The sequence below is a fragment of the Typopeltis vanoorti genome, chromosome 8 (assembly GCF_054136105.1).
Source record: "Typopeltis vanoorti isolate ZY-2024b chromosome 8, IOZ_Tvanoo_1.0, whole genome shotgun sequence".
Classification (NCBI taxonomy): domain Eukaryota; kingdom Metazoa; phylum Arthropoda; class Arachnida; order Uropygi; family Thelyphonidae; genus Typopeltis; species Typopeltis vanoorti.
Window position 1 is genome coordinate 17,909,961 of NC_143556.1, and position 18,739 is coordinate 17,928,699.

The 18,739-nt window shown below is 35.2% G+C and overlaps 1 protein-coding gene across 1 annotated transcript in view; it reads right to left on the reverse strand.

Annotated features, from left to right (window-relative positions):
* The window catches only part of hyx (cell division cycle 73 hyrax), a 199,560-nt gene that overhangs the window by 149,522 nt on the left and 31,299 nt on the right, over positions 1-18,739 (reverse strand). The window contains exons 3-4 of the mRNA XM_090396538.1: positions 16,820-16,858; positions 1,174-1,255 (exon numbers count right to left, since the gene is read on the reverse strand). Coding sequence (XP_090252664.1) covers positions 1,174-1,255; positions 16,820-16,858 — 121 coding nt within the window. The remainder of the gene's footprint in view (positions 1-1,173; positions 1,256-16,819; positions 16,859-18,739) is intronic.

The window sequence follows — 18,739 nt, forward strand, 5'->3', positions numbered from 1 at the left end:
AAGGCATGGTTGATGGAAATACAAAGTTAATAATAAACGTAGAATATAACAATGGCACAGTCGATGTCAATTAACAATTAAATTATAAACAAATATTATAATGTTACAATTCCATAAAATAAAGTAACAGTATTGGGAAAATTTTCAAAAAATTTGATTACATTTGAGCTGTTTCACTTCTGTTTTGATGGATAAGAAAGAAAGAACAAAGATCAATAGTGAACATGAATCCATGATACATGATATAGCATAAGGAATAATGACAGAAAAGCTCTAACTTAGATTTGAGAACTCATTGTTAATCTTTTGAAAATCCAGTTAATAATAATGGTATGAAGGTCAGCATTAAAAAGACAAAGACAATGAAAATAGGTAGAATTGTTGAAAATGTCAATTGTGTTGTGAACGGAGAACCTGTGGAACAAGTAAAACATTTCAGCTACTTAGGCACGATTTTTTACTGAAGATGGTAAATTAAATATGGAAATAGACAACAGAATCAACAAAGCTGGTATGGTAGGAAGTCAATTGAATAAATTCATATGGAATAAGAGAGAAATTAGTTGGAACACTAAATTAGCTGTATACAAGACAGTGTTCAAACCAGTTCTAACTTAGGGATCTGAGAGCTGGGTCAGAAGTAAAACACTTGACCAAAGACTAGAGACCGCAGATATGAGAGTCCTGAGAAAGATTAGAGGCGTGAACAGATGGCATCAATGGCAATATCATATTAAAAACAAGGATATTAGGAAAGAACTTGACATTGTCGGCATCCAGGAATGCATTAGCAGAGCTAACTCAGGTGGTATGGTCACTTAAATAGAATGGGCGAGGAAAGATTAGCAAAACAAGTGTTCTCTGCCAGGTTGGCAGGAAAACGACCCAGAGGAAGACCAAGATATAGGTGGATTGATACGGTACAATGTGCCTTAGATGATAGAAATATAAGATCTGATAATTGGAGTCTTGACATGTAACAGACTGATTTGGAGGAAAATTGTAGATAGGAAGTTAGTAATGATGTAAATTTTTCATATAGTACTATCATATCCTGTACACCCCTTGAGGGTACATGTCAGGAATTTGATGATGATGATGAGTTAATAATTTTCATTTCATTAAACTTTTATTGAATTTCATTTTATTTCACTTTATTAAAAAAAAACTTACCTTGAGTAGGAATTTCAATGGGAGCACTTTTATCAATGCTTGCAGAAGATGCAGTTTCACCGTTTAAATATGCTAGAAGTTCCTGATAAAAATAAATAAATAAATTATATGCCCATTCCTGCATAGTAATTTCACAATTATTTGTATACTTATCCAACAATTCAATTAACCACAAACCCAGTTATCTAGCTCTCTGATCAATAACCAAGTTTATGCCAGCTTAAATAAATATAACATAATAAACTACCCATTTCTTTAAAAATACTAACAATGCCCCATGGGCCACCTAACCCATGAGGTTGAATAGCTCTGTACCAGATAATCAGGGGAATACCTGGAAACATATAATATAAAAGATACAAACTAAAACCTAAATGAAACAAAAATAAAGACATAATTTATACTTAAGTCGGAGGAATCAAAGAATACAACTAAAATCTGCTATTACTTAATGAATGAACGTGTACACGTTCATTATACAACTTGTGAGGAATCAACATTGTGTGGATTACTTCTTTTTTTCCTTTTTTTTAAAACTGATTTTAATGCTTCCAATATTTCATCTCAGTCACTGAGACTTCTTCAGGGATTACAAAAAAACTAATGTAACACACTCAAATACAACACAACACTAAGTGAAACATGTGGATGACTCTATCTAGGTTCTAAAAAGTCCTATTTATGTGCATTTGTAGATGGCCTAGTATATAAGGTGGGATCTCTGATAATTAATGTTTCCCAAATTTTGGGAAAGTTTCATGCAGCCGTATTTATTTAAATTCAGTCGATTTCTGAATGCCGTCGCAGATTCTAAAAATATTCTTTCTTTTTGAATTTACTATGGTGGAGAATGGTGGTTTTTTCCCAGGATATCCTGTGGGTTGTATCCAAAACATGGGCTGCAAGGCCAGACTGACCACAGTCGTGATTGAAGATGTATGATTTGTGTTCTTCTAAGCAGATGGTTGTTGATCTACCTGCCTGTCTAAAGTATGTCAGCTTGCAGGAACATGGTACTTTCAACTCCAGGCAGTGAGAGAAGAGGAAACTGATCTTTGGTAGAACAGATATGGGTAGCAAGTATATGGTGAGGCTTAAATGCTGTGTGGAGGTTGTACTTTTTTAAGGACTTGACTATTTTTTCTGATGTGCTACAGATATAGGGTATAGTGATGGCATTTTTCAACTCCTTCTAAAGAGATGGCCAGGGAATCAGGGAGGAACTGATTATTTTTTTAATTCTGTAATCGTTGTAGCCATTGAAAACGAAGGTATTATGTCTGTGGTTGAGTTTGGTTGAAAGGGCAGTTCCACTAGAACAAAGATTGTGGGCTTTCTTGGTTAGAGTTTTAATAATGCCATATTGTTGAGAGGGGTGGTGGTGGTAGAGTTTGTGAATGTATCTGCCTGTGTGAGTAGGTTTTCTATATACAGTGAAAGAAAGCATTTTCCTTTGCCATTGTAAACTGGATTCTTGGACGTAGGCTGTTGAGGTGACTAAGGAAGGAGTCTAATATGTCTGGGCCATGAGGCCAAATAGAGCTATATCTTAGCCAGATAGAAGGTTTGAGAGGGGCTGAGTCTATAGCTCGTTTTTTCAAAATATTCCATGTAAAAATTGGCAAGAGGAGATGAGGGGGGGGGGGAACCCATAGTATTTCCCTCTATTTGTTTGTAAATTTTATTCTTTCAAGAAAAATAACTAGAACTGATGCCAAAGGAAAAGAGATCTAAGATATCAGAAGGAAAAACATTTTTAAGTGTGTTAAGGTGTCAACAGTGAGGGCAGGGGGTGAGAGAGTTAGCCAGCTGCTTTGACAGTTTATAACATGGTGCATCAGTGGCATCTACCACAGATCTTCAGGGGGAATTAGGTTTGTGGAATTTTGGTAAACTGTATATTGTGGGGGGGACAAGAACCAAAAGGTTTGAGGTGTTTTTTTTGTAATGTCGGGCAGCGAGGTGGATTTTTTTTAAGTAAGTTTTTTTTTAATATTTTAACTTTTGTTTTCGTGACATCGTGTTCTAGTGGGATGTAGGTAGCACGATCTCAGAGGATAATCTCCATTTTTTGATTATATTCTGTGGCATTATTATCTGCTCTGGTGGTGGTAATATTTTTTTTTTTTTTCTTTCCATAATTTTCTGAGCAGTGAGCTGGCAGGACAATAAATTACTTTTTGGAGATGACAACTGGGCAAGGATATTGGCAACGTCAAGCCTGATGTTATTGGTTGAACTTGCAATTGTGTTTTTGATTTACACAGGTTGTTATACTTTTTGATGTGCTTATTTTTTATTTTTTGGAATTCTTTCTATGTGGAAGCTTCTGAGATGTCCAAGAGAATGGACCAAAGTTCAGGGTTGAGTATCGCAGAGAGCTCTGATTGTAAGGAGCCGATGGTGGTGTTCATCGCAGAGAGGATGGCACAAGTTGAGACAATCTGCTCTTAACAGTGCAGGCTGGCACATTTATATATATATATATATATATATACAGAGGGCTTTTTTTGACTGAAAATACACCTACAAATGCCCATAGAAGGCACACCACCCAGATAGGACTTTGGAGTCACCCACGTGTTTCACTTAGTATTGTGTTGTATTTGAGTGTGTGTTACATTAGTTTTTTGTAATCCCTGAAGATGTCTCAGTGACTGAGACGAAATTGGAAGCATTAAAAATAAGTTTAAATCCTTTCTGAGTGCTGTATATATTAAGCGTCCAACAAGATGCCCTCAGAGCACTTTAGCCTCAACACACTGATTCTTATTTTCCAGTTTTTTAAAATCAATCCTGTATAACAAACATTACTACATCAAGTTTTTTTCATCTCTATCCCTACCTTATAGATTGACTAAAAGCAAGTAATTATTAGAAAGTCATTAGATCAGGAAGTCTTAACTTTTTACAGGTCTCCCCCCAACTGCCACATACAAGAAAAACTAAGCTTGCTTTTTATATATTATTATTGTTATTCAGGCCTCCAAGAGTCAGAAGACTCATCGTGGGAGGTCATTCCTAGGAAACACAAAGTGTATCACACCACTCCTTGAACTCACTGACCATTCTTGCTCTCACCACTCTATCAGGCAATGTATTCCACACTTCAACCACCCTTCATGCAAAGAAACCACTCCTCACCCTCTTACTTACAGCTTCCTTTCTTAACTTCCACACATGACCACACAGAGTATTTTTCCATAGTTATCCATTCTGTTTGTGTATATTCAGGTTTATTTACTTGGTAACATATGGTATATACAATCAATCATATATATTACAAATTACACTTTCAAGTTCATGCTTCTTCAATTAAAGGCAACAAGAATATATTGCAGATGATTGATTGATTTGTGGTTTTATGATGCAAGGATAGCAAAAGTCATACTGCCAATATAATTCAGATGATGAACCCACAGAAAATTCAACAGTTGAATAGCATATATAAAAATTTCAATGCACAACAAACCTTTTTTTCCTTTTTTAATATTTACTTGTGGAAAATTTTAAATTTAACACAGACAGTTTCAAAATTTTTATAGAAAGGATTTTAAAAATCAACATAATTTTCGTCATTTAGAGTTACTTGATGATCAGTACTCTTTTTAGTAAAATTATGAGACTACAACCATAGAACTACAACTGAGCAGGCAAGGGATCTTGGCATATTGGAGGATAGAAATTTAAAGTTCAAAGATCACATAGCAAAAGTTGCAAATACAAATCAGAGGATAATTGCAATGTTAAAGCAAACCTTGACATGTAAGGATAAGGAAGTCATTTCGTTTCTTTATAAGGTTTTGATAAGACCACACCTGGATTATTGTGCACAGATTTGGTCTGCTGGGTTCCAAGGGGATAAAGAAGCTGTGGAAAGGGTGCAAACAAGATTTACAAAGATTATATCTAGATTATGGGATTTAGATTATGAGGACAGATTACGAGTATGTGGATTGCAGACTCTGGTTAACATGAGAAAGAGGGGTGATATGATAGAGGTCTATAGACTTTTGAATGGGTGCTATAGGATATCAACTGATGAAATTTTTCATTATATGGAAAGTAGGCAGAGAACACAGGAGCATCCATGGAAGTTAAATTTATTTGCAGTCAAGAAAGGGGTAAGAACTAGGTTTTTCTCCCAGAGAGCAGTTAGTGAGTGGAATAATTTGCCCTTGGGGGTAGTGAGTGCATCTAGTGTGAATGAATTTAAGGGAAGGCCATGATAGCTAGTTTGGGTGATTTATAACTTCCCTTGATGAGTCGTTGACTCCCTGGAGGTCTCAGATAATAATAATTAATTTCCTGATGTTTCCTGACATTGTCTGGAGTGTACACACACACACACATATATATATACATACAAAGACAAGCTATATTACATTTCTAACAGTAAGCCAAAATGACAATGATTTGCTCAATCTTTATTCTACTGGCCTGACATCTAGTGGAAAAAAAAAACCTACATCAAAACTATATTCTATTTATAACATCATCAGAGAAACAAATTCACATAGATAGTTTTAATCAGTGGCGGCCCGTGAAGTTTTAAGTAGGGGTGCTGCCTATACAAAATAATAAACAATTTTTTTTTTCCTAATCAGTAACCAATTTATTAATAAATAAATCTACAGATTTATTTATTAATAAATTGGTTACTAATTAGGAAAAAATGAATTTTTTTTATTTTATTTTGTATAGGCAGCATCCCCATTTAAGATTTCACTGGCTGCCACTGATTTTAATACAAAAAAGTAGTGGCCTAATCGATAAATTTAACAGGAATGTTAAATTAGAGTTATGATCCTGGATTGCTAACAGTCCTAATTATTATAATTAAAACTTTTGGACAAAAAAGTTAAGTGGGTAGAATATGTGCCATCGATATTCTTGGGATTTTTAGACCACTATTACTGTTAAGATTAGGATGGTTGATATGAATTCCACAGGATTTTTTAAATTTACGCTCATACCATGTTTTGGTGTGATGCAAACAACAGGTGCCTTTCCAGTTAATTCTATGTCAAGTATTCAGGGCATGGTCAGAAAGGCCACATTTACCATAGTTATTAAATTTAATATGCCATTTATGTTCCTTTTTTTTCTGATAGGAATTGTGTATCCTGTTTCACCTATATAGGGCAAATTACAGGTGCAATGAATACGGTATACTCCAGGGTGGGTCAGTGGATCCTTGGATAAGTTGAATAAGTTTTTTAATTTTGCAGGAGGTTCAAAGGTGGCATTAATGTTGTATTTCTGCAGTATTCTGTTTATTTTATCTGATATACCTTAAATGTATAGAATGGCTAGTTTCATTGTAATCTAGTTTATTTTTGTTTTTAAGTGGAGTCTTGTGAAGAATTTTGGCTGTAGCCATTCCCCCAGAAGGTATTGTTGATAACTTTTAATTCATGTTTAAGTGCTTGTTCAGTGGAGCAAATCTTCAAAGCCCTGTTTTTCAGTGTTAAAGACACCTAGTTTTTGTGTTGGGTGGTGGTATATATATACTGGCCAATATGTGTAGGCTTACGGTAAACAGTGAAGGAAAGACTACCAGAAAGAAGACGTGTGACAAGTGTATCTAGGAAAGGAAGTGAGTTCTGACATTCAAATTTCAATTGTGAATTGTATGCGTTTGTGTTGATTGTTTAGGTGGCTGAGTAAAGTGTCTAATGTCTGGCGGCCATTGGACCAGATAACAAAAATACTGTCAACGTATCTAAGCCAGACTTTGGATTTTAAACTAGAGTACGTTGCTCAAAAGCTTCCATATAAAAGTTAGCAATTGGGGAGGAGAGAGCGATAAGCCCATGGCTGTGCTTTCTTTTTGTAGGTAAAAAAGTATTTTGCTAAACAAAATAGCCAGTAAAAGTAGAATTGTATCATCAATTGGGACATTCGTGAAAAGGGCAGAGATGTCAAAACTGACTAATAAATCGCTTTTTTCTAGTGTGATGTCTTTAATTTTATTTACAAAGTGTTGTGATTTGATAAAGATTGATCAAATCATTGTCACTTTGACTTACTGTTAGAAATTTAATATTGTTTGTCTTTGTATATATGTGTGTGTGTACTCCAGATGATGACCTTAATATGAATGTCAAAACATTGGGAAATTAAAATAATTATTCCTAACATGGTTGTAGTCTCAATTTTACTAAAATGATTCATTTTCTTCAATTTTAATGGAATTTATTTTGAATGCACTTTTTTTTTCTTTTTTTTTTGCCATATATCACTCGATTTTAGATATTCCTTCCACATCCCCTGGATTTCCTGCACCTCCATTTTAACCAGAAGTGCTCATGTACCAAGAAATCCTATATTAGTGATAGCAAAAAAATGTCGCATCTCAACACTACATTTGATAATACCCAGCTCTCTAGACAAGATCAAATTTCTCTTTTTTGGGATAGTTAACAATCACCCCCTAGCTTTTCCTGACATAAACATATCACATACGTGGCTTCCTCACCTTTCAAAAACTATGCTGTCCTTTTCTGCTCAAAATGTTACTTCTGTATAGGTACTAATAGTTTTCCCCCTATGATAATCCCATACCTACACAGGAAGCAGTTCAACCTATATTACATTATTATCATCATCATCATCAAATTCCTGCCATGTACCCTCAAGGGGTGTACAGGATATGACAGTACTACATGAAAAAATTACATCATTACTAACTTCCTATCTACAATTTTCCTCCAAATCAGTCTGTTACTTGTCAAGACTCCAACATTATCAGATCTTATATTTCTATCGTCTAAGGCACTTTGTACCACATCAATCCACCTATATCTTGGTCTTCCTCTACGTCGTTTTCCTGCCAACCTGGCAGAGAACACTTCTTTTGCTAATCTTTCCTCTCCCATTCTATTTAGGTGACCATACCACCTGAGTTAGCTCTGCTAATGCATTCCTGGATGCCGACAATGTCAAGTTCTTTCCTAATATCCTTGTTTTTAATATGATATTGCCATTGATGCCATCTGTTCACGCCTCTAATCTTTCTCAGGACTCTCATATCTGTGGTCTCTAGTCTTTGGTCAAGTGTTTTGCTTCTGACCCAGCTTTCAGATCCATAAGTTAAAACTGGTTTGAACACTGTCTTGTATACAGCTAATTTAGTGTTCCGACTAATTTCTTTCTTATTCCATATGAATTTATTCAATTGACTTCCCACCATACCAGCTTTGCTGATTCTGTTGTCTATTTCTATATTTAATTTACCATCTTCAGTAAAAATCGTGCCTAAATAGCTGAAATGTTTTACTTGTTCCACAGGTTCTCCATTCACAACACAGTTGACAATTTCAATGATTCTGCCTATTTTCATTGTCTTTGTCTTTTTATTGCTGACCTTCATACCATATCTATTACAACAGCTATTCAATTTAGTCAGAGAATCTTACAGACTTGTAGCGGATTTATTTAGAAGTATAACATCATCCGCATAAAGCAAAGAGCTGATATTAACATCTGCAATTTTGATATCAGGTTTAATACCACTTTCCTTCATAATGTGATCCATATAGATAATGAATAACAGAGGGGATAATGTACATCCTTGTCTCACACCAGATTTAACATTAAACCATCTCCCTGTACTTCCTTCAATTCTAACTGCTGACTTACAACTCAAATAAAGACTAAGTATTGCTTGATATAATGCCCCACTGACACCATATAACTGTAGCGTATTGAATAGCTTCTCTTAGCACCCTGTCATATGCCTTTTCCAAATCGACAAAACTTAAATACAGATCTTTGTTATATTCCCATGCTTTCTCGACTATTTGTCGTAAAGTGAAGATCTGATCCTGACAGCCTCTATTTGACCTGAATCCAGCTTGTTCTTCACCAAGCTTTTCTTCCACAATTCTACTTAACCGTTTCTCGAGTATACTTGCATAGATCTTGCCAGGAACACTCAGTAGGGAAATACCTCTGTAATTCTCACATTCAGTTTTATTTCCCTTTTTATATATGGATACTATGAGAGCTCTACTCCAATCATCGGGAATTCGTCCCTCTGTCCAGGCTTTCTGAACTATGCAGTGCAGCCACTGTAAGACTTTTATACCACCATACTTCAGCATTTCTGGTCGAATATCATCTACTCCTGCTGTCTTTCCACATTTCAAGCTTTTGATGGCTTTTTCTACTTCAAGTATGGATATGTATTCCTGACTGCATGCCTGGTCAGTGTTTTTTAATCACTGTGCTGTCATCACTGCTTGTTTCATTTAGCAGTTTTTCAAAGTAATTACTCCATACTTCAAGGATATCTTTGTTCCCTGTTTTCATGTCACTTTTATCGTCTCTATCTCCTTTTACAGCACTCTTTCCTCCCTTCCTAAGCTTCTTCAACAACCTCCAGAATATTTTGCCACCTTCTTGATATTTATTTTCTATATTCTTGCCAAAGTCCTCCCATGACTTATGTTTAGCTAGTTTTACACACTGTTTAGCTTTCTTACATTTGTCTCTGTATTCTGAAGAGTAAAAGCTGACTTATTTGCCAAGAACTTTTGATATGCTTTCTTCTTTTCCTTCACTGCCTCTTTAACTTCCTGTGTCCACCAGGGAGTTCTGATTTTTTTATCCTTGCACACAACCTCACCACATGCCTCTCTGGCAGAATCAATCAATGTTTTCTTCAGAGTTTGCCAGTGAATCTCCAAGGTTTGATTCCTGTTCTCAAACTCTTTCATTTTCTTTTCAATAATATTTCTGTATTTTAGTCTACAGTTCACACCTGAGAGCTGCTCAACTTTTATTCGCTTTAAAACTTTCTTACATGTTATTCTTTTCAATATGAAATTCAATTTTATCCTGCTCAAGACTAAATAGTGATCACTTCCAATTTCAAATCCTCTGTACACTCTGGTGTCCTGCACCAGGGAGAAAACATCACTATCAACAATAACATAGTCAATGAGACTTTTCTTATTCCTAGCCTCTTCTCTCCATGTGAATTTGTGCACAGTTTTATGTTGGAACATGGTGTTAGTAATAACCAGTCCATGTCCTGAGCAGAAATCCAACAGATATTTGCCATTATTATTAGCTTTGCTCTTTTCTCCAAATTTTCCCAAAATATTTTTGTATGTCTCACAATCATTTCCTACTCTGCTATTAGGTCCCAAACAAGGACCAACTTTTCCTTTTTCATTGTGTCAGTTGCTTTTTCTAAAGCCTCAAAAAATTCCTCCACTTCTACCTTAGTAGAACCTTCTGTGGGACCATAGGCACAAATAAGTCTCATTGTCCAGTTCCCCATTCTCATATTTGCCCACATTACTCTACTTGAGACTGACTGCCATTCAAGAAGATTAGCCTTGTATTTTGTGTTGAATATTATGGCTACTCCTTCTTTTCCTTGATTGTCATTGCCTGAATATAACATTTTGTATTTATTGCTCAGAAAGATCTCACCAGTTTTGGTCTTTTTTGTTTCAGTCACCCCTATTATGTCGATCTGGTACTTATCTAATTCCTCAGCTAGCTCCATTTCTTTGCCATTCAGGCTTCTTACGTTGATAGTACCGATCTTTAACTTTGGTGATGTTGAGTTGGGGTTTGTTTTCAGATTTGTTCCAGTAGCTGACTTTTAGCTGTTCGCCCTGGTTCCCTGGCGAAAACAACGGGGGCCTTGTTTAACCGGGCGACGCCCCAGCCGGCATGAAATTTTGTCATGTTGTACCATCATTTTTTATTTTGGTTTAACCAATAAGAATACAATTTGGTCGGCTAAATCCCAAATTGCCAGCCCATCCTCGTTCGTTCAGTATCAAAGTAGATACCCAACAGGGTGCACCACGAGAAGGTGAGGATTGGACATTAGGTCAGAAGCCCTGGTCAGTTCTCCGCATTCCTTTAAAAGCTATGTGGAGGTCTCCTCTCAGTTATACAGCTTTGACCCTTAAGCATCCCACCTATATTACATTAGTACCATGGAAAGATAGAAAACTGAGAAACTAACATTCAATTTGAAGATCTGCATATTGAAAACATTCCAAAAGACAGCAGTAAAATGGATGAATGAAGAAGAAAAATCTGTGCCTCTGGAGTTAACTATGAAAGATAGATGACGACCTCCTATACATGTTTTGACAGATTTAGAGTACAGTAGAAGCATTACTGATTCAAATTCTCACAAACAGAAATCATGGAAGTCTTAAGAGAAAAAACAAGTAGAGATAAATGTCAATGTGAAAAGAAGTGTAGTAAACTGGTGAGAGATGGTTCATTCATCAATGAACAACTACAGCAATCCCTCGATTAGTGCACCTAATGCGTTCTTTAAAACAGGCGCATTAATCGAAAACGCACTAATTGAATATAATAACCTATCGGAAAAAGTATAATTCGTTCCTCAAATTTCTTTTTTGAACCTTAATTTTTTTATAAAAGAATTAAGGTATGTCTCAGGGCCTAGTTAAAGGAAAACCATGAAGCTGAAAGACAATAAAACATATTCAGAATATAAATTTTATTATTCTACTTCTTAACAAAGAATTGAGCTAACATAGTTTGGCAGGCATTTTGTTTCTTTTTTTCATACAACTGACAGTATGGCCCTATTGCCTTTTCTACTCTTCTGCAAATTTTACTGCTTCACTCTTCATCAGGGTCAGTCTCTAAGCATTGCTGCTTAAAAACTTCGATTGTACGAAAAATATTTTCAATTTGTTTCTGTGAAATCTCTTTTGGCTGACTATCAGTGGTTAAATTTTCTTCATATTCTTCAGTATCTTCCAGCTGTACATCTAAATTTAGCAGGTTGGAATCACTTAATTCTTCAGAATGAGATTTAATTAACTCTTGGACATTATCATTGAAGGGGAGATATACGAATTGGTCGCCAACACGCGAAATCACGTGCTTTATAGATAAAATTTCCCAACTGTTATACAAGCAAAATACTTACCACTTTAAAAACTACAATGATCATAAAAGAGAATATTCCAACGTGTAATAATAAACAACTTATCCCAGAAGATGGATGAATTACATTATTATTGGAATGGATTCTCCTTTTTGTGACATGCGAAGAAGTGTCTCAAATCTGTGGGCGTACTATAGCAGACGACATAAATTTTGGCAGTAAAAATTTGGAACATAGTATACATGGAAGTAGTGTAGTATGCCATTAAAAATAACTTTGTAAAATGTTTTAAATCGGTAACTAAATTATTTCATTCTGGTGAGTGATTTTTAAAATAGTTAGCCATAAAAATGTATAGATAGAAAATTTTTAAAATCTGTAACATTTATTTTTAAGATGTATATAGACGCACTAATCGAATTTGGGTATCAAAAAAAAAATGACGCACTAATCGGGGGCACATTAATTGACGGATTACTGTACACTTTTTGGTATGTTTAGAGAAATCTTAGAGGCACCATCCCGAGCGTGAGAATAGTATTCAATGGTTGGAGGAATTTGCAATGTGAACACTATACAAACTAAAAGAGAGAATGTAATGGGAGACCTGGATTTGGATGAAGGCCAATTAAAATTCTTATTAATTGGCCTTAATTTATTATTATTGTTTTAATTAATCCATTTGGAATTATATCCATCAGAGACAGAAGCAGTGCTGATAAAGGATAGTTTCTTATTTAAAAGAGAATTAGTGGAACACAGTTCATGTGCATGGTGAACTAAACTTTTAATCACATTATATTTCTGACAAAGGTGATGAACTAAGAGCTGAAAAGATGCAATTGTTTTCTCCTGCTTCAAGGGTAAATTTAATTCTTAGGTTTAACGAATTAATTTTCTCAAGAAATTCATAAAGCCCGCAACAAGGAAGAGTTCCAAACGGAAATAGGAGACATCCACTGCACTGCAATCCCTTAAAGCAGTTTATAAAGTTTGTTTTGACATAAAAAGTAATCTGAATTTATGACAAAATCAAATAATTTCACAGTATCAGGCAGAAAATCATTAATAATCAGTAATAATTCTATTGTAACAGTTGATATTAATAAGGAAGAACATCAAGATTATATTCAACTTCATGAATCAGATGTCTGGTTTAGCCAGCCATGCCTCATCCTAGGCATAGAATTCACTGGAATAAAACTAGTCTTACACAGAAGCTATTTTTTTTACTTGAAAGATTATACAAAGAGTTGTGAAGCCCACATCCACTGATCGAATTCAACAAGAACAAACTTTTACAATTATGGGAAGTCATTCTAAGTAGCACTCCTCATCCCTGTGTTTCAGGAATAATAATTATTTATTGTTTGAATTCTAATAGTCGTAGATGGAGCTATCCATCTGCAATTAATAGCAGATATTGTCATGCTATTACTAAAGAAAGAGCCAAAAGGCTTCATTTCAGCAATGTAAAATTACATAGGCAAAGTGGATACTAGATTCAACGTTATTTCAAAGCCAAATGTTTGTAGAAACTATGAGTTTCGCGAGTTGATCTGAGAGCTTACAAGAATACGAGGATGGTCTGAAAAGTTCTCGGCCTAACAATGAAAAAACGAATTTATAATTTCAATTTTTTTTTTTTTTCCAACTATATTTATTCCAGCGCCATTATCCCGTCGCTGTAGTGGTTCTCAGTAAGATCTTCAAAATACCCCTCTACAGCTGCAATCACCTCTTGATTCGAAGAAAAATGCTGACAAGCGAGGAAGAGAGAGAAGTCAGAGGGTGCCAAATCTGGGAAATAGGGTGGATGTTCCAACAATTCATAGTGCAGATCACTTAATTTTCCCATTGCCAAAACACTTTTGTGGGAGGTGCACTGTCCTGATGAAAGATAATTTTTTTCTTCTGTAAACCGGGTCTTTCTTCGTGAATTTTTTCATCTAGTCTGGTTAAAAGATCGGAATAATTCCCCAGTTATTGTTTTACTCTTTTCAAGATAATTAATAAACAAAATGCCTTTAGCATCCCAAAACACTGATGCCATGACCTTTCCTGCTGATGGAACCGACTTTGTCCTCTGGCTTCTGTCCACTGTTTTGCCGGCTGTTTGGATTCTGATGTGTAATGGTGAATCCAAGTCTCATCCATAGTAATAAATTGATGCACAAAATCAATTTTATTCTTGTTAAAACGTTCCCAGCACTGTTTAGAGATTTTCATGCAAGTATCTGCTGTGAGCAAGCACAGCACCCATCTTGAACAAAGTGTTTTCATATGCAATTCTTCATGCAAAATATATCCTGCACATTCTTTTGAAATGCCTATAGTCTCAGCAATTTCATGCACTTTGACTCACCGGTCATCCAATACCATATTGTGCACTTGATCATGATTTCTGGTGTTGTTACGCTTTTTTGGACGTCCTTCACGTGGATCATCTGCAAGGCTGGTATGGCCTTGAAGATGCAGCCCATTTCTTAATTGTCGAAAACAAAAAAGAGGGACCATAAACATTTATGAACTTCAAATGAATTTCTTTTGGCATTAAAACTTCTTTTACAAAGAATTTTATAACTGCACGATACTCAATTTTATCCATTTCAAGGGACACAGACAACACTTTTGCTTCAGACAGCTGTATAAAACAAACTACTTGATAGAATGACTGGCAATTTCACATGGATACTTATGACAGATGTACCAACTTGGAAAAAAAAAAACTCTTCCCAATAGTGTTGGCATCTATGGTCGAGGCCGAGAACTTTTCAGACCCCCCCCCGTACAATCCTCGGCATCACTGAATTGCCTTAGCTTGCACTACTTAAAAGACATGAGCACTGCCCAGGCATCCATATATTCACCTTTTATTAGTACTGATAAAGGTTTCATTGGTTGGTTCTCTCTGGAGACCATGCAGAAACCTCAAGAGAGTAAAACTATCATTCAGTTCGATTTCCTTAGTACTGGTCCTGACTTTAGCTTTCAAAATGTTACATATAGAAGTTAGCTAGAGACATGAAAGAAGGAAACCCATTATAGTCCTATCCAGTTTGTATATTTTTCCTTTCCATAAGAAATAACCTGTATATATGGTGATTCTGAATAATTCAGTTATGTCAGGGAAGAAGTGTGGCTTGATGAGATCAAAGGTCTCTGTCAAATATAACATTAGTGAAATATCAAAATGACCATGATATCAGAATTTCCAATGACAGATTTTTTATTAATGTTTTAAAGTGTAAAGAGTTTTTAATAGATGAGAGAGTGTTGTCTAAGGGAGGGAAGTGATGCAGATAAATTTTTGGCCAGTTTTGTATGTGTCTATGATGTCTACTATTGGATGAATGGAGGTATTAGGTTTGTGAATTTAAGGACCCCATATATCTGGTATGGTTTGACATGATAGGGTTTAAGCTTTTTGGTTCTCTCCGGTAAATTTAAAGATAATTTCTTTGAGTCAAGATGTAACGTTTTTTTAATAATTTATACACTTTTTTTTTCCTTTTTGGATTTTGTAGGGCTTCAATTAGGTTGCAATTAGCTGGTTAATTCATGGTACATTTAAGCTGTTAAGATAAAATTATTTGTATTCCATTATGATAAGATACGTGACATTGACAAAACAAGCATTTGTTAGATACAATAACTATTTATGTACAAAAATTTTTATAACATAAAACAAAGACCACAGAATCAGCATTATGTAAATAAAACTAACTATTAAACTGAAAACTCCTCTTCTAATTTTTTTACTCATCAAGACACTAATATGTTGATGAGTAAAAACAGATAAGACTATTCTCACTCATCACAGATGAGCAGACAAACACTTCAAATTAAAGATACCAAGAAATTATACACTTGGTTTAATCCTTTATCCAAGTGTAGCAAACAAACAAACAAAGTTTGCACCTGAATAATTTTCAGGACTGGGGCAACTCATATAAGGAAGCTAAGACTTCACATTACTTGCCTTAGTATATTTGTCCATAATGCAAAACACATCTCCTAGCAGACATGTATAATGCTACGTATTATTGGAAGGGTCACTACCCGGACCAGTTTCAACCTTTATTGAGGTCTCTTCAGTGGAAGCCAGACCCAGAGGTGATACTAAGGCTGAAGTAATGCAGAAGTCATATTTTTCTATACCAGTTGCCAAAAGATGTCACACCTCATTATTAAATTATTCTGGATTAGAGAAAAGTTGTTGGAAGTTTTTTTCAATAAAGGTCAAAATGGTCTGGGTAGTGACCCTTCCCATAATGCATAGCATTATACATGTCTGCAAGGAGATGTGTTGTGCATTATGGGATACTAAGGTAAGTGATGTGAAGTCATACCACCTTTACCACGAGTTGCCCTAGTTCTGAAATTACTTCAGGTGCAAACTTTGTTGCTTACACTCGGATAATGGATTAAACCAAGTACATAATTTCTTGGTATCTTTAATTTATAGTATAACCAAGTGAAAAAACTTCTAACAGACAAACACTTCTTTCAAGCCCTGTAGATTGGGTTTCAATGTTCTGATAGTAGATAAGACTGCAAATAACAGACATCAAAATGATAAATTTTTGGATTGTTTCTATGAGGTTCAATGTTCAGATTATAGGTAAAACTGCAACTAAAGGTTGGATATTAGGAAATCATAACATGTAACTCACTGTAGTATGATTTGTAAAATTACAGGAACTTGTCAATTTTGATGAATTCTAATCACATTAGAAACCATACCTTTCTGTCAGGACGTCTTACAACTGTTACACCAGCAGCCTGCAAAATAAAAGTCTATAATCAACAATAGCAGTAATAAGTCAATTTTTCTAGATTCACAAGAAAATCATTTCTTGCAGTGTAAACCTGAATAAAAAACAAAAACCACATACTTATTCAGTCACCCCCCCCCTCAGGAAAAGAACTTTATAAACAAAACTTTTAAAATAAAAAATACTATATCATGATTACCCAATGGTCATTTTGAAATAAAATAGTACCATCATCTCTTCAAATGGCATGTGAATATCTTGTAAAAATATGCTGAAGAAAATTAAGCTTATGACAAACATTAGGACTATCAAGAGGGTTAATATATCTTCAAATTCCTGATTTATATACTCTCAAGGATAATATGATAGTACTATATGATAAAAGTTACACTGTTACTAACTTCCTCTCAACAATTTTCCATTAAATTATCCTGTTATTTGTCATGACAGCAATACTGTCAGATCTTATATTTTAAGATCTTTAGATCTCTTTCCAGCAATACTGACATTGAAAACTCATTCAGTTTAATTGACCATAACAACTTAGATTAAAGAATAAGCAGGCTCTGATTACATTTTCTTCAATCCAATGTCAAGTTCTTAATATCTTCATTTCTAATATGATCCTGCCAATGATGGCATCTGTTCAACCCGCTTAATTTTTCTCAGAAATCTCATACCTACAGTTTATAGTCTTTGATTAACTTGCTGAAAGAAGCGTGAGAAGTTAAAAATTACTTTGTTAAATTTTCTTGTATACTGTTATTTGAATGTTTTTAATAATCTCTCTCTTACTCCATATAAATTTATTCAACTAGCTGCTTATCCACTGGTAGTTTAATCGGTTTCAATATTTATTGAAAGTTTATTTTTCACTTGGTTAGACTGTAATAAATTTAGTTTAATCCTTTATCCAACTTACTAGGGTAAGTTGGTACAACACCGGGCAACTCGTTGCAAAGGTGGAGCAAGCTAACATCACTCCTATCTCAGTATCTCCCATAATGCAAAGCACATCTCCTTGCGGATATGTATAATGTTATGCATTAAGGGAAGGGCCACTACCCAGACTAGTTTCGACCCTTTTTGAGGTCTCTTCAGTGGGAGCCAGGCCCAAGTGGAGATATCAGGTAGAAGCATTAGCAAGGTCATCTCTACCTAGTCTGAGTAGTGGCCCTTCCCTTAATGCATAACATTATACATATCCACAAGGAGATGTGTTTTGCATTATGGGAGATACTGAGATAGGAGTGATGTTAACTTGCTCCACCTTTGCAACGAGTTGCCCAGTGTTGTACCAACTTACCCCAGTCCTGAAGATACTTTCAGGTGCAAACTTTGTTTGCTCACACTTGGATAAAGGATTAAACTAAATTTATTTCAATATTTAATTTGCAATCTTCACCAAAAAAATTGTGCTGAATAGCCTGATATGTTCTATTTACGAGGGCTGTTCAATAAGTAATCAGACTAATTTTACTGTCACGAAACCACTCATCACAATATTAATTTCTGTGGAATAAAGAAATGTTGCTGTCTGTATTAACAAAAGAGGTTGATAGATGGCGTATACGGGCTGATGTGCCAGAGTGTCACGTGACTAAGCGCAAGCTTGTTTCACCGCACCTACGATCCGCGACCAGTCGTCGAAATGGAAGCGTCCTTGGAACAGCGTTATGCGATTAAATTTTGTGTGCGTTTGCAAAAATCGGCATCAGACACTTTTAACATGATACGCGAAGCTTTCCACGATGAAGCAATGTCGAGAGCAAGTGTTTTTCACTGGCATAAAACTTTTAAGGTAGGAAGGCAAAATGTGGAAGATCTTGAATGATGATCAACATAGTAGCGATTATCATCAAGGAGGATCGCAGAATGACAGTACGCC